General features: G+C 39.3%; 5 protein-coding genes across 9 annotated transcripts; 3 read left to right on the forward strand and 2 right to left on the reverse strand.

The window, feature by feature from the left end:
• Positions 1-9: 9 nt before the first annotated feature.
• Positions 10-3,736, reverse strand: LOC122319095 (FT-interacting protein 7). The gene has a single exon (XM_043136993.1). The coding sequence runs from the start codon at positions 3,358-3,360 to the stop codon at positions 271-273; it is 3,090 nt and encodes a 1,029-aa protein (XP_042992927.1). The 5' UTR covers positions 3,361-3,736; the 3' UTR covers positions 10-270.
• A 4,074-nt stretch (positions 3,737-7,810) lies between these two features.
• Positions 7,811-8,356, forward strand: LOC122318637. The gene has a single exon (XM_043136185.1). It carries the CDS (start codon positions 7,811-7,813, stop codon positions 8,354-8,356), a length of 546 nt encoding a protein of 181 aa, XP_042992119.1.
• A 604-nt stretch (positions 8,357-8,960) lies between these two features.
• Positions 8,961-11,186, forward strand: LOC122318152 (transmembrane protein 205-like). The gene is made up of 2 exons (XM_043135333.1): positions 8,961-9,434; positions 10,869-11,186. Exons 1-2 carry the CDS (start codon positions 8,961-8,963, stop codon positions 11,184-11,186), a joined length of 792 nt encoding a protein of 263 aa, XP_042991267.1.
• On the reverse strand, positions 10,815-17,157 carry LOC122318150 (transcription factor bHLH80-like). Of its 5 annotated transcripts, none has more exons than XR_006244727.1 (7): positions 16,082-17,157; positions 15,625-15,768; positions 15,429-15,494; positions 14,798-14,866; positions 14,551-14,608; positions 11,123-11,487; positions 10,815-11,036 (listed from the first exon to the last, which is right to left on the reverse strand). XR_006244727.1 is itself a non-coding variant. In XM_043135332.1 (6 exons), exons 1-5 carry the CDS (start codon positions 16,562-16,564, stop codon positions 14,561-14,563), a joined length of 810 nt encoding a protein of 269 aa, XP_042991266.1. In that variant the 5' UTR covers positions 16,565-17,157; the 3' UTR covers positions 10,815-11,487; positions 14,551-14,560. The 5 variants fall into 5 exon arrangements, 3 of the variants coding, with proteins under 3 accessions (XP_042991266.1, XP_042991265.1, XP_042991264.1); XR_006244726.1 differs by lacking the exons at positions 10,815-11,036; positions 11,123-11,487 and adding exons at positions 12,340-13,085; positions 13,175-13,411 and having other exon boundaries at positions 16,082-17,156; XM_043135332.1 differs by having other exon boundaries at positions 10,815-11,487.
• Positions 17,158-17,718: 561 nt separating this feature from the next.
• On the forward strand, positions 17,719-21,129 carry LOC122318149 (protein NRT1/ PTR FAMILY 5.10-like). Its single transcript, XM_043135329.1, has 4 exons — positions 17,719-17,993; positions 18,110-18,327; positions 18,919-19,466; positions 20,144-21,129. Exons 1-4 carry the CDS (start codon positions 17,867-17,869, stop codon positions 20,958-20,960), a joined length of 1,710 nt encoding a protein of 569 aa, XP_042991263.1. The 5' UTR covers positions 17,719-17,866; the 3' UTR covers positions 20,961-21,129.
• The last annotated feature ends 2,345 nt before the right edge of the window (positions 21,130-23,474 follow it).

Below are 23,474 nucleotides of genomic sequence, written 5' to 3' on the forward strand. Positions count from 1 at the left end.
TTAGAGCCATTTAAGAATGATTTGGTTCCATTCATAATAACCTCGATGATTCTGCCGGGGGATATATGTACATATCAATCAGGACAAAGACTGGATCATGGCTGGGTGGGTCGGGGTAGCAGGGAAAAAGAGCAAAAAATCATGGCTACTTTTTTGCTTTTGTTGGGTTTATTCACCGATCCATCATCTTTCTTGTTCACAAGAATCGACAAGTAAATTAACGAATGCTTCAAAAAAAAAAACTGATAATAACCTCCATCAGCTCGGTACTCATAGCAGCATCTCCGACTTGCTCGGCAATCTCTTGAAGAAATTGACAGGTACGGAAGGTAACTTGCCTCTGAGCCGGGGATGCCGAAGCAGGTACAGCCCAACCAGCACTGCAACTACTTGGAATGGAGTAATGTAAATAAATATGGCCCAGATCAATGAGAAGATGATGAAGATTGCCGTAGCCCTTGGATCTCTCCAGCTTAGAATCGCTAAAGCCCTTTCCCCTTGTGTTGCCAAATCTCCGACTACTGTTTGAACCCTACCCGCCACACTCCGCAACCGGTCATACCTCATCCTTACAATATCAGTTTGTCTAGTCGTTGGGAATGTGTCGAATTCCTCATCCAGCTCATCTGGACCTGAAAACTCTGCTTTTGAAAGCCGTGCATCCATGTGAGGTGGGTCTCTTTGCCTGAACCGATAGTTCCAAATCCCAATCACGAACAAGTACAGGAAAATCGTGGGCAAGATCAGTTCTGGGTAGCAAACCAATATCAAGAACAAGAAGTGCACAAGACAAGTTGTAATCGGGTTTCTCCAGTAACATATGTCCCGTAACCATCTAAAAACAGCCGAAACCCCAGAGATAAGCGCCATTATTCGGAAAAAGTTGGCCTTGCTTCTCCTGAGGCTCCACATATTGTAATCCACATCAAGCATGTACTCCACAGCTTCACGCCGGAGCGGTGGCTCTGCTCGGCCTAGCCTTGCTGCCACAATATGCGTTGCCTGGTACCGAAGCCATTCAATGTGCCTAACCGGTATGGGCTGAACATAATGCATTTTCGGAAGCAGGGGCTTTCCGTATTGAGCGACCATGTTAGCCCAAGCTGTACAAGTGAACCTCAACGCCAATTGAAGTTCCCCATGCTTCTTCAAACCGGATGGTTGGAGAACCAACAATGGATAGAAATGGGTATAAACTCGATCAGTTTCTAACGTCGATAGTCGAATTCTCACCTTCCCAATCCTTTGATCTCTTGCTCCATCATCTTTGCTTCCATTGACATGCGAATTATCGAAGACACCTATGGTGATCACGGTACACGGGTCATAAACATCCCACGTATACTGCTCATTCCAGCGAGGAGCCAGGGTGTTGAGAAGCGTTCTTGTTCGAATCCATTTGTTCCCATACTTCGCCACGCAATATGCATCAGTAGTTCCACCATCCTTTCCCTTCATCGGATGCAAGTTCTGGGCACTTAGAATCCCAAGTTCAAGAATTCCAATGCTTGGTTTTCTGAGGTGCTTCAACGAGGGCTGCAGGTCACTGCTGAAATGCGTGGCCTCATCAAGAACATGGTAAACTGCGTCCACCCAGAGGCCAAGGTGGATCTTGCTCGAGAACTTTTCTTTCTTCTTCTCGGTCTCCTCTTCAGCTCCCACAGCATGCTTGTGGAGATTATACCAGCGGGGATCCGGGAGCTTGGCTGTCTCGTTGGTTCTTATTGGGACCTCTCTAAGCGAAATGACCACCCTGCCTAAGATCTCTTCCTTGCCAGGTGCCACCCTGTCCTCAACCGACACGGTTATGACATCTTCTAAAGGATCCGATACCACAAACCAGAGCGTGTCATCCCAAATCGGGTTATTAGCAGCAACAGGCTTCCCGGAAGACGTGGTGACTCTCAGCTGATTCCCAACCTGTACCTTCAAGTATGGCACGGAAGCTCGGCCTCTTTCAGAAGGAATAAGATCCTGAGCTCCAATTGCATGAACTCTAAGGTAGTATAGCTTGGGGGAAAAGTAGACCTTTGATCGCGTATCGGAGAGGTTTGCATGGCTGATGTTGTGTGCATCGGAGAGCCATGCCTCAGGAAAGCACTCATCAGCCTGTGTTCCCATCCAAACCGCCAGCATAATCTCCCCTTGGTCCTTGATCCCCTTCTTGTCCTCCAATTTGTACCACTGAGGAGCCAAGGGGCTATCCGGTGGCAGCCGAACAGGCAGTTCATTGAGGTCAAAACTAACTCTCCCAACAAAATCATCTTTCGTAATCATATCCTTATCTTTCAGAGTCACTTCCAGCAGGTTAGATTGCAACCTGTCCTTTGAAAATGCGAAGACCTGCTTCCACACCGGATTCTGGTTCTTCTCCAAATGTTTTGTAACGCCTTTGTAGTTCCCAAGCTTGACTTCCACATAGGGATCGAGGCTTCCTGTGACGTCCATGACAGGAAGATCTCTGGCCTTCACCACGTTCACATACAAGTAGTGCATCTGCTCCACTAGATCATATGTACTCATTGTCTTGTCCCCTCCTCGGTAGCCTCCTAGGTAGCGCCGACGTGCTGCCAGTGGAGGGCTAGTCTCCCTTAACGCGAACTCTGGGTTCTGTCTCGTGGGAAAGGCCTGCATGTGCATGACACTCGCCGGGCCTGCAGCCGCCCGTGCAAAATCGGTTCTGGTTTCCACTGCCGCTGCTGCCTTTTCCTTCATATGCCCGGTCTCAAACCCAAATCCGGAGGACATTGAAGGTTGTGGTGGAGGAGCAGGACCGCCGGTACCGGTTCCAACAGAGTGAAAGGTTCTCACTTCTTTCTCCTTCTTCTTCTTCTTCTTTTCCTCGTAGACCCTGCTTTCTTCTTGTTGTTCTTCGAGCTTGTTAATGTTGATCTCTTGCAAGGGCGTGCCCTTGTCGACTTCGACACCAGTAGCTTGTGGTGGAGGAGTATAATTAGCAGAAGAAGGATCGTGTATGAGGTAAATTCTGAGTGAAATATCGCCTTTGATGTGAGAGAAGAGGCCCCGTTTGTCAAGCGGGTAGCGCTGGACGGTGGCTTCAGACTCGGCGAAAGGGACTGAGACACCGTATATTCTGACACGGCCGAGGAAGTTCTTGTGGTGGCCGCCTTTCCCGTCGTGGTAAACCACGACATCAATGGTCTTGCTGGGGAGGCCACTGGGGTTGTTCAAGTCGAAGAGGAGATTCTCGTTCCAGTAGGGATTGAGGTCATTGTGCTTGGTTTGGGTCCGTTGCCGCTGCTCATCGAAATCTACCTCCACGAAGGGGCTGGCGGAGCCTTGACCATCTTTGGGCATGAGGTCATTGGCATCGTGAACCTCAACCACCAATTTGGTCATGTTGTGTGGATGGAAGCTGGGAAGCTTCACCGTGGCGGTAGGTAGTGAAAGCGTAGGACTGAAGAAGAAGAAGAAGAAGAAGAAGAAGAAATGATTAATGGCGGTAGGAGTGAAGGAGAGGGAGAAAAAAGATAAGCGAGATGGGAAGAAGAAGAGTAGGCGGTGGTGGAGATGAGATAGTCATTTGGGACAAAATACGTACGAGAGAGAGAGAGAGAGAGAGAGAGAGAGAGAGTAATGCTTCTGTTTGGTGGTGTTGGAGTGTGAGGTGGCCCCGTAGTCATATGGCTTTGATAGGGAGAGATTCTGGTGGATACACTCTGATTATTTGAGAGAGAGAGAGAGAGAGAGAACATTTGAGTTTTGGGGTGTGATATTCATCGTAATTATAATTTGTCGGTTAATAGCAACAACGACATGGGTGCGTAGGTGAAGAGAGAAGAATGCTAAACTAAAGTATTTAGTTCTTATTTCTTCTGTAGGGATTAAAGCGATCACTACAATATTCATAAAAGTTTTCTTTTTCCAAAAGTAAAGATTCGTTTTCAATTGGATCTTATCCCTTTCAAGGAATTGCGCAGATCCATTAATTATACTGCTGTGAAGCTTGGTCTGCTCTTCTGTCTGAAAGGTCAGCAATATGATAATCTCCCTTTTGCCCAACACCGGAAAACAGCTGCTCTCTCTTTTTTTTTAATGAATTAAAAAATCATTCTTTCATTTTTTTTTCTATTAAAAAAGAACAGAAGAAGAAAATAACTTTGATTTGATTCATTAAACTCTATGAACAGCTTGGATATTTATTTGGAGAGATGAAATGCGTGAGTCTGCTTGATTACAAAGATTGGGGTTGTAACAAGAGAAGCCAAGTAGTTGAAGCATGGATGGATGTTTGTTATTTCACGGCCGGATGTAACTTTAGATTATACCCTTTGTCAATAGAAATGACCAATGAGTCAATTTGCATTACATACCTAACGATGAAGTACCTTAACATGGGAGAAATCCCTACACCATCTCCCTCTCTCTCTCTTCCTATTTGATCTTTTGTTTTGTCTGTTTGATTGCCTTGCTTTTCTTTTTCTTTTTGATGGGCATGTCTTTTGTTTGTCCGTTTGCAATATTTTGTTTAAAAGATATGTCCAAATACTACTCCTCTCCCAACTTTTTCCAAGTAGGGATTATTATTGGATACAGTTAACTAAAAAGATATGGTACATAGTCGTCCCGATCAGTCCTAAGATATCATCATCAAACTTCTAAGATAAGAAAGAAATAATATCCAAACACTTAACTTTGAAAGAAAGGCAGTAAATAGTAAAAGCAAATATATATAATTATTGATTTGATTATATAGTATGGGTGAATTTAAGTTAGGGATGTGTTGCAGAAGATGAAAAGTGAGGGAAATAGATGTCATATATGTATGAGAGGGAATAAAATGCGGTGGGTGGCAGCCCCAGGTGAGGTGGGTCATTGTTGGGGTCTGCGTCACCCTCATTGAGTGGAAGGAAGACTTACAGATGATTTTCGCATGATAATATTTATTATTATTACTTTGTCTTGAAGGTAGCTACCTAGCATTTTCCAATTTTTATTAATTAATTCTGGTTTTAGTTTGACTGTAACGATAAATTAAAACAAAGGGAAAAAAATAAGAAAATGAGGGAGTGGTCTGTACGATCATTTTACCACACAAAAAAGTAGTTGTTGTATGTGGAATAAGTTGTGGTTTGGAGGTCGCAATCAAAAAACAAGTAGTGGAATTAACTATTTAATTTAATTTTAAAAGTGTTCAAAGCTTGGGATGGGAATGGAACTCCAATTTCACACACAGCCCACAAACTGGATCAGGATCATATCTAATATTAAATAATGCAATAATTAACAATTAATAATTAATACGGGAGGATGACCCCAAAACACTCTAGATATAGGGAATGAGTATGTGCATGGATCAATGGAATCCAAAAAGTGTCTTAATTGCTTCTCTATCTATAACATATATATATATATATATATATATATATATTTATGTTATGTATAAAGTTGTTGGGTGCATATGCATATACATTCGATGGAGAGTGCAGATGGCAGTCTTTGGCTTCTGATCTGGTATATTTTAAAATGATAATCATGACTTAGCTTAGTGGGAGGATGAATTAAATGCTTATGAGGTTGGTTGGGGGTTGCTTAAGCCTTATCTATATTATATTATATTATATTATATATAATGATGGTTATACTTATATGATCAGGCCATCTCCTCCCAACTCCAAAAATATTCATTAGCTAAGACTATTATTTATAATAATAATTTACTCATTTGGTGTCTATTTATTTAATTAATTAGATAGCTTCGATAGATACTCTCATCAGTCTACATACACATATCTATGATCTAGAGGACATCCTACTTTGTATAGACCCGTACATGACCTACGTACGGTTCATCAACAACACTACTGCATCTGCATCTGCGTGTAATTAATTACACTACTTACTATTCATAATTACTATTCTCTTTACCTTTCAGCATGCACTTGTCATTTTGATTACTCTTTCCTATCCATATTATTATTTCTTAAAATACCAATCATTATTTTAATACGCAAGACTTTAGACTATTTTTTAAAAAAAAAATAAAGAAATTAATCTCATGGTCATATAGTTAAGGAGAGAAGGTACAAGATTCATGTGACAGTAGTGTCATGTAATGGAGTATTTAAATTAGTTAACAATGTTTAATGAGTAAGTACAATAAATATTAATATATAGCTAGATAGATAGATAGGTAGGTAGGTAGGTCGGTCGGTCCATAGCCTCAAAAAGTCTCTCTCATGGTCTTCAATTTGTTTTTTTCTTTCCCAGTTCAAACATTGGTAATTTTGACCAGATCAAACCTGACGTTCAAGATCTACTTACAATGCTCCAGCTAGCTCCACCTAAATTTAGTACTCTTTTTTTTTTTTTTCTCCCGCTCATGAATTAAAGCAAAAGGTAGAGGCAGAGGTGCATACGCAATGTCATGCGAGGTCTAGGCAGGCGTCTTAACTCTTACGTGCCTCAATGTCAAAGGCTAAGGCAAGCAACGAAAGGTATTAACCGAAGAATAATGACTATTCTACTACTTTTCTATTATTTTATTTTATTTTATTATTTTTTTTAATTTGATAATTAAGAAAGTGATTAGGAGTATAATTATATATTTTTAAAATTTTTTATTAATGATTAAATATATTAAAAAAATACTTAAAAGAAAATAAAGAAAAAATAAATACACTATAAATAGTAAAATGAGAGTGAAAGAATCATTTACCGAATATTAGACTAGGCGAAGTAAAAATCAAAACTCCATCTTCTTTTTGGGGGGATTAAATTAGTCTAGGCCCAATCTCTTCAAACCCACTTTAATGGCCCAAGCCCAAGAGTTATTGGGGGCCGAAGGAGAAGATAGTCAAAGACCGCCAATCATCTACAACGAAATCCACTTAACTGGGGGGTGAAAACGGGCAAGGTACACTAGTAGAGTCCAATCACCCGATTCTCTTTTAGGCTTTAGCAGTACAACACTTAACTATTCCATATGCGAAGTAAAGGGCTTGGAGTTGGACTAAAAAAAAGTTAACTATTCATTATCTTCTCCCTAAAGATCTAACTTAAGCTTCTGCCATGCCAATCTGCTATGGTTTATTGTGTGCAGGAAGATCATGAAGGAAAGGATTATTCCAGGTGTTCGTGAACTGCATTAATTTTAGAGAAGTGCGTAAAGAGATTTTATGAAAATATATTTATAAACTGACGTAATTTCATATGATACGTTAAATTAACTTTATAACATGATATCTTGTATCGAATTATGTGAATTTGTATTTGTAAAATACTTTTAGTAGTTAAAGCATAACCAAATACATATACAAGAGTACCATTGCAGAACGTAGATAATATAATTAAATAAGGTGGGATTAGACAGTCACAAGTATTCAACAAAACAAAATAAGAGAGAAGCCTAAAACCAACAACAACGGATTAATAGTGGAAGGGATAGAAAACTTTCAATATTCGCTTTAATGGCCCAAACCAAGAATTAAAGAGGATGCAAATTACAATTAAACCAATTCGAGGGTCTTCTAGTTGTAGCACGAACAAGGAATAAAGCAAAGGCGGCTCGGCCCTGCCCTGCAAAGTTGGACACGCAGATACACTAACATTCTACGTGTGCATCCGGTGATGCACACTAACTCCGTCAGTTGGAACTCAACCGCAACGTGCAAACTCCACGTACTTACACCTACACCTCCTGTTCCAACCCTGAAAACTGCAAACCCCCCACCCCCATAATCCCGCAACTGAACCTCTGCAAACCAAGCCAATTAAGCCTCCTCCTCCGATTGATCACCCGGCCCAAACTCTTATTAATCCTGAAATAGACCAAGATATATAAAATAGGATGAATTCCCTGCTGGCCTTTTGTCTCGTTGTCTCTTCACCGGCTGCAGCCAGAGTGTGGTCTCCAATTACTCCAAATAAGCAGGAGCAAGGAAATCAGCAAGTGATTGTTAAAGAAGGCCATAGAACGATTGTTGTCGAATGTGAACCGGATCATGTTCATGGCCACCCCAACACCATAGTCTCTATCTCACCCGAACAACACCATGTCCATACGCCCGAGTCTATTGATGCCAAAGCTGCAGGGGGTATCTCATCTACCGTAAACGCTAAGGAGTATATCAAAGAATCCTCATCTTTCCTTCCAAATGTCGGTCATGATCAAGGCCTTTCACAATCATCAAGGAACGCTGAGAGAGCAGAGACCCAAGTTACTCCTAAGGAGCTCATATGCGATGCCTTGGGAAAATGCAAGCACAAGATAGCTACTGCAATGGGAAAGGCTAAAGACATGGTTTCCGAGACGACACACGAGGCTATTGACAAGACGAAGGAGATGAAGCACAAGGCAAAGGAGACTGAACTGTTGCGCCTCTGGCCTATCTAAAAATCACACAAAATGATAGAGAGACAATATTTAAGTGATTCGGCAACTTGTTTACGTCTACTGAAGCGAAAACTCAGTATTTTCAATATAGTTATACAAAATTACAAACACTCATAAACAACTCTCTATCTCTCAAAATGCCCTCTGTTCTGTGTTTTCCCATAACCTATTTTCGCCCTTAACCCTCTGCTTGATCACTCATCGCAGTGAGGATAACTTATCTTTAGCAAATAACCTCCTTTTATAGGAGAAGCCATGGGGGACAAAACTCCCACGTTTCTTGACCAAGATGCAGCCTCTTTTGCTTTTGCTGGAGAGCTCAGTTGGTGGGTGGCCTAATAGAGTTAAGAAATAAAACGGTACCTAATAATCCAAGAAAGAAAACAGTACACACTTGGGTAGTTTTTCAACATGAACACGAGGTAGGAGAGGCTATGGCCCATGCATTTGATAAAGCAAGAGAAACGATATCCAAGAAAGCTCACGAGGTTGGAGAACACGGTAAAGAGAATGTAGAGGATGTCGTGGACAAGGTTAAGGAGGCAAAAGACATTGGCAAGATGATTGGGACCATATCGCGAGGAATGTAAAGGATAAAGTGGAGATGGCTAAAGAAGAAGTGGTGGAGAAAGCCAAAGAAGCCAAAGAGACCGCGGACAAGTTAAAGAAAGAGACTAAGAAGGAATTGAGAGGGTTAGTTGGGCGAGGAAGAGATGTTGGGCGTGGTGCTTTGAGGTACGCTAAGTCCACGGAGGCAAGAAGGTCTGTGATGTTTGTTTTCAACTTGCTGGGGTTAGCCACAGCCTATGGGATGTGCGTGTGGATTACGTTCATTTCGAGCTATATACTAGCCGGCGCCATGCCGAAGCAACAGTTTGGGATGATGCAAAGCAAGATATATCCTATGTATTTCAGCGCCATGGCGGCTAGCATTGGTGCTGCTTTGGTGGGGTTCATGTTGGGAAATACCAAGAGTTTGTTCTTGAGCAAAGCTGAAATGTTTCAGGGATATTTCTTGCTGGCCTCACTTTTGATGGTTTTCGCCAATTTGCTTTACTTGGAGATGCGAGCCACTAAGGTACCTCACTCTATAATACTACTAATGCCCGTGTGCTTCCTTCTGCGCTAGCATTATTCTGAGGAAAATATCTCTATTCCAAAACCTCTGCGCATAATTATTTTAATTTGGTTGATATGGTGTAGTGATTTCTATTCGGAGAATATATATTATTACAGTTACCAAATCCCATGATTTTAGTAATCATACCATATTACAGCTACCAAATCTGATTTTAGCAATCATACCTTATTATAGCTACCAAATTCCATAATTTTAGCAATCTCGGCAATTTAGCTTTTTAACAATACACGATTTCTCTATATAGTTATTTTTATATTTCTTTCCATGTATAACTCATCAAACATGTTTATATATTTATATATGAGATCAATAAGAAATATGTGGAATTATTCTACCAATTTATTTTTTAACATGGTATCAGAGAAAAATCGTTCCTAACATACCTTTCCCTTGCCATGGCTTCCTCCGACGATGCTTCTCAAATTTCCTCCCCATAACTTCTCCATTCCTCTAATTTTCCAAGTCTCGTCTTTGTCTCTGGTCATCTCACTGGAGATAATTTCTCCAAATGGAAACATGCACTTCGCCGAGCCCTCAATGCCAAAAATAAACTCTGTTTTGTTGACGGCACGCTCAAAGCACCTACTAATACCTCACCCGACTATGCCCAATGGAGCAAGACCAAAGATATGGTCTTCACTTGGGTTCTTAACACCATAACCTCTTCCCTAGCCAATTCCCTAGACTACCACGATGACCCTCGAGCTGTATGGCTCGATCTTGAGTCTCATTTTTGCCATGGCAATAATGCCCGTCTCTTCCATCTCAAATGAGAAATTTCCAATCTCCATCAAAACCAACCTTCCATACCAGACTACTATAATACCATCAAACAACTCTGGGATGATCTGGGCAATCTCCAACCACCAACCAATGCCAACACCTTGGAGAAGAGAGCTGAGGATGAACGTGTGTTCCAATTTCTACTAGGACTCAACAACTCATTTGCTGCTCTTCGAAACCAAATTCTCGCCACACCAATTTATTTCTTAACATATACGGTCGGTTTATGTAACCTATTAATGACTCTGTATACTTTGCTGGCATATGGGATCGGTTACAAAATATCAATGATCTGCTTCATTTTATATTCTTTTACTGTCATTTTCGACCAACGCTAGCCATCGTTCCTGCCAATTGTCAAATCCTTAAGGTGAGTTTATGCTCAAGTTTTGTTTGCTAGAAATTAATCTCAGGAATTTGTATGCATGGTAATGGGATATTTCACTAACAAAAGTTCGATGTAAGAGGGGAGTCTAGAATTCCTACCCATGAGAATTAATTAGTCACCCAGCCATCGGATCCAGCAAATGAGCCTTACATTTAAATATTTTCTCACTTCCATTTCTTTCTTTCTGTTGTAAATTGCAGGTCATGTTTGAGAGGATGAAGATGGAGAAGGAAGAAGGAAGAGTAACAGAGGAATTAATTGCTGAACCCAGCCGGCCCTCCCAGCTGCAACAAGATGCCAACCCTGCAGTTTCAACTACAACTAGTGCTTCTGCTGTTCCGGCAGCAGCCTCACCAGAAGGAGCGAAGCTGGAAGTAATCAGGATTCAGATTGTTAGACTAAATGGCAGGCTTAAGAAGCTAAACACCTACTCGTCTTTCCTCAACATCCTGACCTTAATGGCTCTCGGTTGGCATCTTGTTTACCTAAGTCAGCGCCTTCACTTGTCCTCCTGCTGATGGAATTGGCTGTTCTATATGCTGTTGTCTATATATCTCATGTTACTCGATCTGTATATGATGAATTTGAAGTAATGCTCTTGGTTTTGTAACTCGGAAGCAAATACATGCACGAACTTCCGTAACCTTATCAAGAGAAAGAAATTTGCATGGAAATTCACAGGCAGAGGATGGCCGAGATGTTTGTAGTGTTTTTACACTGGGGCTCATAAACCTCCCTCATTTTTTCTCTTGCTCTACTTGACCATGCCTACAGTCGTTAAAGATGTTGGTTTCTATATCTGGTGGCATGGTCCCATATCTGGACAAGTAATAAAGCAAAAGTCGTGATCATCAAGAAACCCTTTCAATACTAGCATATGATTTAAATTTACCAGAAAAAATTATATTTGTCTCCGAAAGAGAGAAGTAGATTCAACCCCGGACGAAAGGGAAATAGAAATACACAATTCTTTCTTTCGCAACTGATTCAACCCCAATATCAGAGAGTATGAGAAGAGAGCAACAACAAAAATGGAAATGAGCATCTCTACGCTGACACCACATAGCTTCATGGTGATCAATTAATAAGTCACATGGAGATTAAAAATTTAAAGACATTAATGGACAAAATTAATTATTCGGAGGAATTATATTATATGAGACAAGTCTCGTACTAAACCTATGCAACAAGAGGAACAGTCGGAAACCAATACCACAAACCTCTTATAACGGTAGAACAACAAAAAACAAACCTCTTATTTGTATGGCATGCCTCCTCAAATAAGTTGGTGGCACTGAAATCTTGTAGAAAAGATGGATTGAGACATGGTAATGAAATGATATGCATGAACAGAGAGAGGAACTGAAGAAATCGACCTCCATTCTTTATTTTCTTTGATGTGTAAAGAAACAACCCTCCATTTCTCTACCACCATTCAGGGGTCTCAAGCATCGAGTACAGAATGAGTAAAAGTAAACAAAGACGATGGGAGAAGAGCAGATGTAACTTTCTCTTCTTTGCTTGTTGAGCTATCTTAAACAACAGCCCTCAGCTGCCCAGAATTTTGGACACTCCTGAGCAGAATCCTTTGGGAGATTTCCTCCTAACCTTGTTTCTCCCCATATATTAGGATACACCTTTTCGACATTTTTCAGTTTTAAGCATTAAACCTTTGTCAAACATCACATTATGATAGCATTCTTATTAGCTCAATATACAAAAAGAGGTCAATTACAATATGACCTTCTTATGCGGTGCTGGAATGACCTAAGCGTAAGTAACACATTTGGAATAAAACGTCAAAAGCAGTACATCCACATCTCACAATCTCTTTCTTTTTCAACCCATATGAAAAATGACACTATTCCATGGCCTACAGATGCCATATAAAACATCCACCGTAATTTTTACCCAAACCAGTTCTCTAATCCATGCTCCACCGTTTTCAAATAGCAACATCAGCCATAAGTTGGGGACATGGGGGGTCTTAAAACCATTAATCCAGTCCGATATATTGGTGATGAGGTTAACTAATTGATCTAACATAGGACCTATATATTTCTGTCAAATTTTCCAAACAGCTCGAGTTTTTACCTGGCAAGAACCCAATCAAAACCACTTCCATCTGTAGCTCCTGGTTTCTCTTCTTCTGTGCCTCTAATTTCCCGTTAAACCTGGATGTACCTTCTACCAAAAAAACAAAGAGTTTTTTTATTCATCATAAATTTACCTCATTATTTGAAAGCAAATTCTTGAGCCTCTCGAACAAGTAAGATCCTTCTCGTGAAGAAGCCCAAATATCCGGCTGAGAATCATAGCTTCTGTAAACCACAATGCATGCAATATCACAGCATAAGGTTCTAAGCTCGCTTGGCTTCTTCAACAGACCAACCTTCGTTTTCTTGAAGGCCGTTCTCCTAAGATATTCGTTAAAAATCAATTTAATTAATTCATGCTTAACCGTCTTTCTACCCGTGGTGAAGAACATAGACAAGGAATCGGGTACCTTTTGGAAAGTGACCTAGATTGACAAGAGGGTATTCGGACTCAATCCTAGACCTTTCACCATGAAATAGGGGAACAAATGACAACAGATCATAAAGCCATCGCTAAAAAAATTGTATTTTCTATGCCAAGATGCAGTCTTCAAGCTTAAAAAGGAAGCCTATTTCATCGGTGGAAGTGTCAACCACTAAGAGTGCAAATGTTTGCCCTCCTATCACATCACCATCTGCACTTGCCCCTGTATATGTTCACAAGGATTTCGTGAAAACGAAATAAGGTTGGTCACTTCAATATAAAATCATTGGAAATAAATTTCGTTAATCACTGGAGTGGAAAATTAATATTATATTCCGCTTCAATATCAAGAAATTTCTATGTTTTGCACCCTAAAAACTAGAAACATGGAGGTGCATGATTTTTTCATCACGGGCGTGTTAAGTTTCTAAGACCATGCTGGTCAAATGATCCCATGGGTCAATTCTCATAATATTGGCCTAGTCTAGTTTTTGAAAATAATCGTCAATTTTATTGATGATTTAAAATCATCCATACCATATACTCAAAGTCTAGTAACAAATTACCAACAACATGGTCAATGTTAATTTTCCTCGTCAACTAGGTGGCATAAATGACTGCAGTCTCCAGAAAAAGGTAAGGTGATGGCTCCCACTTGTTTGCTTGTAAAAAGAAGTACATTCCATGGTGCAGATGAACACATAAGAGTGTTAGGTTGTGCTCCTATAGATCTTGACTCCCTATTGAATTTGGGGTGATGGATATATGAATTGAAGTTTAATAGTGACCAAGACAGAACTTAAGAAAACTTGCTTTAATTTAATAACAAAGTGCGTAAAACCTCCCTCTCTCACAAAACATACCTTCGAACAGGCTGCACCCCATGCTCTTTCATCATTATATTGAATGCACATAAATGTTTTTTTTGTTTGTTCCTCTAAGTAAAATGGGAATTCAATAGATTTTTTTTGATAAGTAAAAGAGAAGTATAAAATCTTTTTAATTAGTTAATTGCCATTTTTGATAAGTAAAATGGGAATTCAATAGATAGCAGGTATTAATGCCTTATTAGCATTAACATACATTTTTTGTACATTATTATCAACTACATCATCTTTATTTTTATTTTTGTTTTCATTTTAAGTAGAAACCACAAAGATCGGGTTTTGCCAAGATAAGCAGGTACTCTTGATCATAGACTCAAACATGTAACCTCAAATCTATATATTGAAGAGTGCTAGATCTTGTAATCACCAAATATTTGAAAGGAGAGAATATTAATGGAAAATTACTATGATGAACCTTGGCTGAAACCTCAGAAATCATATAATTACACATAATTCTGGAAGTCATATTTAATACCTTCTTCTGCTTAATCCTTGGCTATGCACTTGCATTTCTGTCGATGCTCTGATAGTTCCTGCCATGGTGCAGAATTTTCATTATGTGAAAAGCATCCCTTCCATTTTCCACTTAACATAAACATCATATACTGTAGAATCATATTTCCTATCTTCTTTCCAATCCCATACACGTCAGCAGCCACTCATTTGCCCGTGTCTTCTTAGAAACTCATTAAACGTTCAAAGTAGCTCAAAGCAGGGAGTACCTGAATCTGCTTCTGAAGAAACTTAACATACTCTACTGCCTCTTCTAACATATCTGCAGTGTTTGTTTGCTGCAAGTTACAATGAACATGTCAAATAAAAAGCATAGTCACATCTCCATTACCAACTTGATAGATTATCGGGATATACCAACAATTAAAAGAAATAATAGAACTCAAGAAATTATCTTTTTGGTATTCCACCATTCATTTAAGTATTAACTGGCTAATTTTGTCAACCTACTTTAACCTTCAGATATTATTGATCAATTAGAACTGTTAATCTGGTATTTATTACAGATCAATGGAAAATCTACTCTGACCATTAAAAGGTCATGTTCCATATGGACTACAAAAACAAACTAAAGTCTTTGCTTTGCCTGCCTTATCTGAAGTTTCCTAGGTCAGTCACTGTAAACAACGCTTAATACAATTCATTTGTAAGAACATGTTCAACCCTTGGCTTTAATTTACAGAAAAACATAGTATCCCGATATTATTTATACGAAGGATCTCAAACTGTATCTCCCTTGCAATCAATAAATAAAAAAAAAAAAATGAATATATTAAAGATAAGGCATTTCAAATATTTCAAAAACAAAATAGAAAAATTCTTTGTAACTTAGGGAGTTACCTTATCCATGTTGGGCACCAGCTCCTGAAGTTTCCTTATGCGATCACTGATTCGAGTCCTTCGAACCTATGCCAAAAGTGAGAGAGGTAGAGGAGATGGGAAACTTTTGGGACTAAACTGAAACTTTTTAAGCCTAGAAGTTAAAAACATTAACAATGTCAAAGTCTTCATCTATAACATCCAACATCTGACTCACCCTCTCTGCAATGCTCCGAGGGTGTGTGGCACAACCTCGCTTCGCCCGAACTCGGCACGGAACTGAATCCTCCAAAAGCCTTTCCATCTCCATATCTATCAAACTACCCACCCCAGCAGGCCCCTGATTGCTTTGCTCCTCTTTCTATCAAAAAGTGGAAACAGAACTGAACAATATATGAACTTTTTATTGCCAATAAAATTAGCCCAAGAACCCAAATCCAATTACCAAATGAAACGACAATAACATATATTAAAATATCGTATATAAGTACAACCCACTCAACATTCTTCAACACACCCAAAAGAGACGCATTCAATAAAACCACGAAACCCAAATGATTGTGTTTTATTTAAGTTTTTTTTTCACCATCAAAATTGTCTCGTATTCATTCCGTAGACAATTTAAAGAAATCACATTTATCTTTAAATATATATATATATATATAACAGTGTACCAGCTGAGATGGAAACTTTGCTGCAGTTAAGTTCTGCGCTTCGACCTCCCTCGTCCGCTTACTCCCGGGAGGAGTGTCAATATTGTGCGACACATAGTTGTAGTTTGGTGGAATACCGAAGTTGGAAAAGTACCCTTCAGGCCTAACACCCGAATTGGCAAGCAACTGAGCTGGAGAGCTGTTCTGCCTGAAGAAGACGGAGGGAGAACCGGAGTCAAAGAGGCCCGGATCGACGGAGGAAGAAGTAAAGGTAGCAGAGTCCTGTCTGGAAGTGGGTGTGGGTGTGCAGGAGTTGGAAGTCGCAAGTAACTGAGTTAAAGTGAGGTTGGGCTTCAATGGGTCGTCGTCGTCTTCTTCATCTTCTTCTTCCTCGAGAAGTGCCTCTAACCAGGTGGCTGGAGCAGAGCGGAACCGGGGGAGTCTAACTCGACTCAGTTCACCGCCACCGGTGCTGCCACTTGTACCGGGAAGCGTCGGTTGCATCGAGGTTGTTGGATTTTTTTTTTTTTTTCCCGGCCCGGGGGTTGCTCAAGAGAGCTGTTGAATAAAGAAAGCAAGAAACCCTTTATTTTTTACAAGTACTTTTAGTTGTATACTTCTGCTATATATGGGTTCTCTTTTCCTCCTCGGGTTCACAGTCTTAACTGGTAAACAAAAAGTAAAAAAACAAAAACAGAGGCAGGGTACATGAATTTCTTTTTCGTGTTGCCTTTTACAGAAAGTTGGTGTCGTGATCTCTGATCAGGGTAATATCCTGAGTTGTATGACGGACGGTGGTTGCCTAATTGGCGATGAGGGATCGGTACTGGTACACAGTTAGTCAGCATGTAAATGGCAGGCAGGGGTGGAGAAACCGGAAGGGCTTGTACAGAGTCTTAGAGCAGCGCAACGTTATCGTTTTCTGGAATCCTTTTTATTGCTGCATCGCAACAACGTCGTCGGTCTAAAAGAATTTAGCTTTATTTTTTTTTGGGGGTGGGGTTGGGGAAAGGAAGAAAAAAAAGGAGCGGACGAGAGAGCAGTAGAACCCCCGTCCACAAAAGTGCACATCACAATGACAAAAACTGGCGTTGAACGGGTGACGTTAACCCCAACCAATCTTGTTGGGTTTGGGGACCAAACTACCGGTTGGGTTTTCAAGTTGAGATGCAGGGAACGCTAGGGGCTTATTTATTGTATTTTTTTTTTCTTTGATAAAAAAAATAGGCTACAAAAATCTTTTAAAATTTATGGGCCAACTGGAAGTTGCGTGGCCCAGAAAGACACATCATGTATGTAGAGTCTATTTCATTGTTTGTCTTTTTCTTATTTTCTTATTTTATTGGTCATATACTCATACTGGGTCCCACAAATTGAGGAGCATTTTTAACTAATTGCATACCTCAATTATTTAAAAAAAAAAAAAAAAAAGTAAATTCATTCCATGCAACAATTGGTAATTTTCAAAAATAAAAAACATTTCAATAAATTGTTAATCATTGAAAAAATAAATAAATAAATAGTCAATGAATGGGCCTCCAAGCTTAGAAGAATGGGAGGAGAAAAAAGGGTTGTGCATTTAGGCCCCTTACAGAAACTTAAACAGAACAAAAAGATACGATGCCGGACTCAACCAAACAACCACCAACAACACCCGCCCCCCCCCCCCCCCCCCCCCTCTCTCTCTCTCTCTCTCTCTCTCTCTCTCTCTCTCTCGCTCTTTCTGTGTGAGTGTATTTCTTTGGATATCGAGTGGATTGGGGCGTGTTTGTACGTAGTTGGTCTGGTAACTGAAGTTCAAAGATTATGTCGGCACCTCCCACCATCAGTTCTCCACTTCTATTAGACACCGTCGATGGTGCCTTTGACCACAAAGGTCGACCCGCCCTCCGATCCAAATCCGGCACTTGGAGATCCGCATCTTTCATCATAGGTAACACTCTTCTCCACTTCTATAAATAAATCCTCCCAATATCATTTTCTACAAGCAATTGCTTCTGAATATTTAATTCTTCTGAAGTTCCATTAATAGAGACGTCTGTGTTTCAGTTGTGGAAATGGCGGAGAGGTTCGCCTACTATGGGATTGGCTCCAACCTCATAATGTATTTGACTGGACCTCTTGGCCAGTCAACTGCCACTGCCGCCCAGAACGTCAACGCCTGGTCCGGAACGGCCTCGTTACTTCCTCTTTTGGTTGCGTTTGTGGCCGACTCCTTTATCGGCCGCTACCGCACTATAGTCGTTGCTTCTCTCATCTACATCCTGGTCTCTCTCTCTCTCTCTCTCTGTATTTTTATTTTTTTCATTTATTTGAGCATTAGTTCTTTACATGGGCTAATGATATGTTTCCTTCTGTTAATTACAGTATTTTTTTAGAGGGAGAAAAGCTCATTGATTACTTTGGTTCTAACCTTTGCATCGGTTTAAGGCCATTCTTTGATTCTACCATTAGCTACGTAGAGAGGACCTTTGTAGCATGCTTGTCGTGATTAATTCATTTCAAGACTAGGACAAAGTAAGGCTTGTGAAAAAATTTGTGCTGTTACATTATAGCTAAAAGCCACTTAGGAGAGTTCAAGCTTAGTTTCTACTCTTTTTTTCAGGGATAAGGAATGCCCTATAATATTTGTTTTGATGTATTGGAAATGAAGGTCTCTGTGTTGAATTTAATATTTTATTGAATCATAAAAAAGTATCTAATTTAATAAAAATAATAGAGTCGATTATAAAAGCTCCATCATAGAGTTACCATATGAAATGTAAAGGATGTCAATCCTACTGTCTTTCAATGTCCTGTTTTTTCAACTTTAACCATGATTTGCTCCTAATCCATTTCGATTGTGAATGGGGTTACAGGGACTTGGCCTGTTGACTATGTCATCAATTCTTCCTTCTCTCAGCTCTTTTGGCTGCCAAGACGCCAGTAAATCTCTGCCATGTTCTCCTCCTCAGCCCCTAGTAATCTTGTTCTTCTTCTCTCTATATCTTGTAGCACTTGGACAAGGTGGACATAAGCCTTGTGTTCAGGCGTTTGGGGCTGATCAATTTGATGGACGAAATCCTAAAGAGTGCAAGGCCAAAAGCTCATTCTTCAATTGGTGGTATTTTGGTTTATGTGCCTGTAGCTTAGTAACACTTCCAATCTTAAACTCTATACAAGACAATTTTAGCTGGGGTCTTGGTTTTGGAATCCCTTGTGCCACAATGGTGGTTGCACTGGTTATTTTCGTTCTTGGAACTAGGACTTACCGGTACAGTTTCCAAGGGGATGAGGAAAGTCCATTTGTGAGAGTTGGCCGGGTGTTTGTTGTTGCAATTAGGAACTGGAGAACCACCTCCTCAGCAATAGCCATTGAAGAGGAAACTCGCGGAACCTTGCCTCACCAAAGTTCAGAAGAATTCAGGTAAGAAAAGTATCTTTCAGCTCATTTTTAAGGATTAGGGGAAAAAAAGGGAATATAAAAGCCAAAAGTGAGCTTCAATGAAATTTTTTGAAACAGTATTCCATGTAAAATCATTTCTCTTGTAGGACTCACATTGCCCAGTGTGTGTGTTCACCTCCTCTTTATTGGAAAGAATTTTTGGGCCATGACGTTGAGCAATCCACATTGCATTCACTTAAATTAGTCATATGCCAACTTACTATAAGAAGACTATTGGTACTAGTATAATGCAACTCTTGTTTTTTTTTTTTTTTTTTACCCTTCCCATTGGCTAATGTATTCTTCAATTCTTCAATGTTCTTTGAGCACCCAAGTTATTTTGGGGCATGTGGAACAGGCACCATGCAAATAGTTTCATGGGGGGACACCAAAGGGGCTAAAGGCAGGATTCTAGGTTAAAGTCTCTGATCGGTCTTAATATCAATCAAAGAGTCACTCAGGCTTACCCTTGGAGTTTAACTATTATTGCACTGATGGAAATTCTGTTAGATTACTCGCTATAATATCTCAGACCACCTTGCTAGATTCCTAACCATTGGAGAGCTCTTGCCATTCGTGTGAATTTCCGATGGAAGCATACTTAAGGAAACAGTTTTAAATGGAATGTTAGATCAAATCTCTTCTGTCTTAATTTGTAGGTTTCTCAACAAAGCTTTGCTTTCACCAGATGGTTCTAAAGAAGATGGGAAGGTGTGCAGCATCGGTGAGGTTGAGGAGGCAAAGGCAGTTCTTAGGCTTGTTCCAGTGTGGTTGACAAGCTTGGCATATGCTATTGTGTTTGCACAGTCATCAACCTTCTTTACCAAGCAAGGGGCTACTATGAACAGAACAGTTGTGCCAGGCTTTGATATACCGGCCGCTTCTCTTCAATCCTTTATCAGCCTTGCCATTGTTCTCTTCATTCCCATATATGACCGCATTTTTGTGCCTATGGCTAGAGCTTTCACTGGAAAACCCTCTGGCATCACCATGCTACAGAGAATTGGAACTGGGATGGTTTTATCTGCAATTTCCATGGCAATTGCAGCTGTAGTTGAGATGGTAAGGCTCAAAACTGCTCAAGAATACGGGTTGGTTGATTTGCCAGGGGTGACAGTCCCAATGAGCATATGGTGGTTGGCTCCTCAATATGTCTTGTTTGGGATTGCCGATGTTTTCACCATGGTTGGTCTACAAGAGTTCTTTTATGATCAGGTCCCAAGTGAATTTAGGAGTGTGGGTCTTGCCCTGTACCTGAGTATCTTTGGCGTGGGGAGCTTTCTGAGCAGCTTCCTCGTCTCAGTCATTGCGTCAGCAACTGGTGCTGATGGTCAAGATAGCTGGTTTGCCAATAATCTTAATCGGGCACATCTGGATTACTTTTATTGTCTACTTTGTGGACTTAGTGTAATAGAACTGGCTGCCTTCCTATATATTGCAAAATCATACATTTATAAGAGGGGAAGCACGACATGATCGATTGGAGTCCTCTGCAGCACTAGGAAGTGATATATGGGAGGGAGGACTTGTTGACAGAACAAAAAGATATGCAAAAGAAAGGAAGTTCTGCCATGTAACTTTGCTTGTAAATGACAATTTTTAGTCGTTTAATTGATTAAAGAGGAATAAAATGTTCCTTGACAAAGATGATGCCTTGAGCTGAAGCAGTCCAAAACTCATGCCTATGGTCAAGCAATTAGCAAAAGCCCAATTATAGATATATTCTCTACTCTGTATCGACTTCCTAATTTATACTTGCATCTATCTAGAACAAAAGTGTTTGTTTCTAAAAATTGGGTGCAAACTCCAACGACAAAAAGATAAAAGATAAGGAGAAGGTGTCACAAAAGTCGGGCCATTGGATCAAGTTTCAGCAAAGCTGCGTATTGCCTTACTACTGCTATGAAACATAAATATATAGTTGCGTTAAAACGTGTACGTACGTGTATTTCCAAAAATATGATACGAATAAAACCATGAAATATAACCTTCGTAGGGGAAATATCTTTTTAGTTATGGGTAGAGAATTTTGAAGATAACAGATGGGTTTATAGCACTTATAATAATGCTGGTTTTTTTTTTTTTTTTTTTTTTTTCTTAAAGGTTGGATTCCGATGAATATTGACGCATGACACGAGGTGTTAGTTGGACCTGTCACCTAACACCTCATTGTTTAATGATTGGCACTTCCAAACTTATATTTTGCATAAAGTGTATTTTATAAATTAGTCTCTTGATTGTTATCGTTTTTCGATCGTTATTTGGTGTATGTTTAATACACGACCAAATTCCAGCATTCTCCTACGTACGTACAGTTATTGATGGAATGGCTCTAGAGCCTAGAATCAACGCAGAGAGGACAGATAATATTGATGGAATTCACACGAATATAAATCGTAAATAAAAATTACTAATTAATTACGTCTAAATACCTAAATTTGATTTCCCTTTTATCTTTTTTTGGGGTGTGTTATAATAACCAAATGAATTCTCATACCTCACGAAATATATGAAAAAAGAAAAATTTTATATACTATATTATTATTTTATTTTTATCTTATTATACGATATAAATAAATTTACCACATTTTATACAATAAAATGATAATGAAATTAGAATATAGAATATAGCAATATTATTCGTTAAAATATATATATAAATATAGCCATTATTAAAAAGCTATTGACCAAGCGATAAAATAAAAGACAGTACCACTTAATTAATTTCGCAATAATATAGTAATGTTAGTAAGTATGCGCGTGACATCATGAGACTCTCATAATATATAGAGAAGTCAATTTTTATGATGAAATTCAACCCTATCTCTTACATTAAATCATGAATCTATTGACCATGGCATTTATTATTGAAAAAAAGAAAGAAGCGAAGATAAATATCATGGATGAGTACTAGTATTAATTTGGACTGTGATCATGCACAAATGATGTACAACAATGTGGTTGTAAAACTTAAAAGAGATCTAGATCATACTTTTAATTTGAGAGATACGGAGCATGTACTTATATACTCATATATATATATATATATATAAATTATTAGTGGCATTGTTCATGCATGTATGTAGATGAAAAAAAAAAACCCTATAGTCCGAACTATATATGCATGATGGAGAATACGTACGTAGGTCGAGATAAAAAGGTTGGTTATGATGAGCGACGATTGAGGATACAATCACAGATTCAATCATTATCGATAAGACTGAGAAAAATTAATTTAGAATGAAATTATATTAACATAATAATTACACGCATGACTACATATATATATATATATATATATACACATATATATTTATATATGTGTATGTGTACGTACGTACGTGTGGTGTATATAGTAGGTATGGAGCATCAATTTTACTCATAGCATGCATGTCATCATTGCCATGTACATCTACATCATGACATATTTGTGCAAAAGAGGCACATGATTGATCTGAAAAACTGCATGCCATGTAAATCATCGTCATTTTTTATTTTTATTTTTATTTTTTTAAGACATTGTCATATTTGTTAATGTATATGTTAGTGAATGTGTTATGTGAGTTTCATATTGGTTGAATAAGATTCTTGTCTAGTCTTTCAGTTTCGTTACATTGTATAGCACAATGATATATATAGATCAATTCATTAATACAATTATAACATGATATCAGCGCCACTACTATGATCCTCTAAGTAGTACTAGTAATTGTAGTAAAGTTGATCTTTAGAGAGAGAAGCTCTGGCCCCTCTCTAGAGAGAAAACAAATCGGTCTTTGCCCTAGAGGGAGGTGGGACTCCCTCCTCCCTTTAGCTTTCTTTCTTTAGTTTTTTTTTCTGTTTCTTTTATTCCAGTTTCGTCTGTTGGTTTTTGGCTTCTGTTTGGTTTTTATCAATTGGCTTTTGCGGTTATGGTGGCTTAGCTCTTGGCCCCTAGTTACAGTGCCATCTTGAAGCGAGGACCACCTATAAGGGTCCCGAGCAACCATG

The sequence above is a fragment of the Carya illinoinensis genome, chromosome 8 (assembly GCF_018687715.1).
Source record: "Carya illinoinensis cultivar Pawnee chromosome 8, C.illinoinensisPawnee_v1, whole genome shotgun sequence".
NCBI lineage: Eukaryota > Viridiplantae > Streptophyta > Magnoliopsida > Fagales > Juglandaceae > Carya > Carya illinoinensis.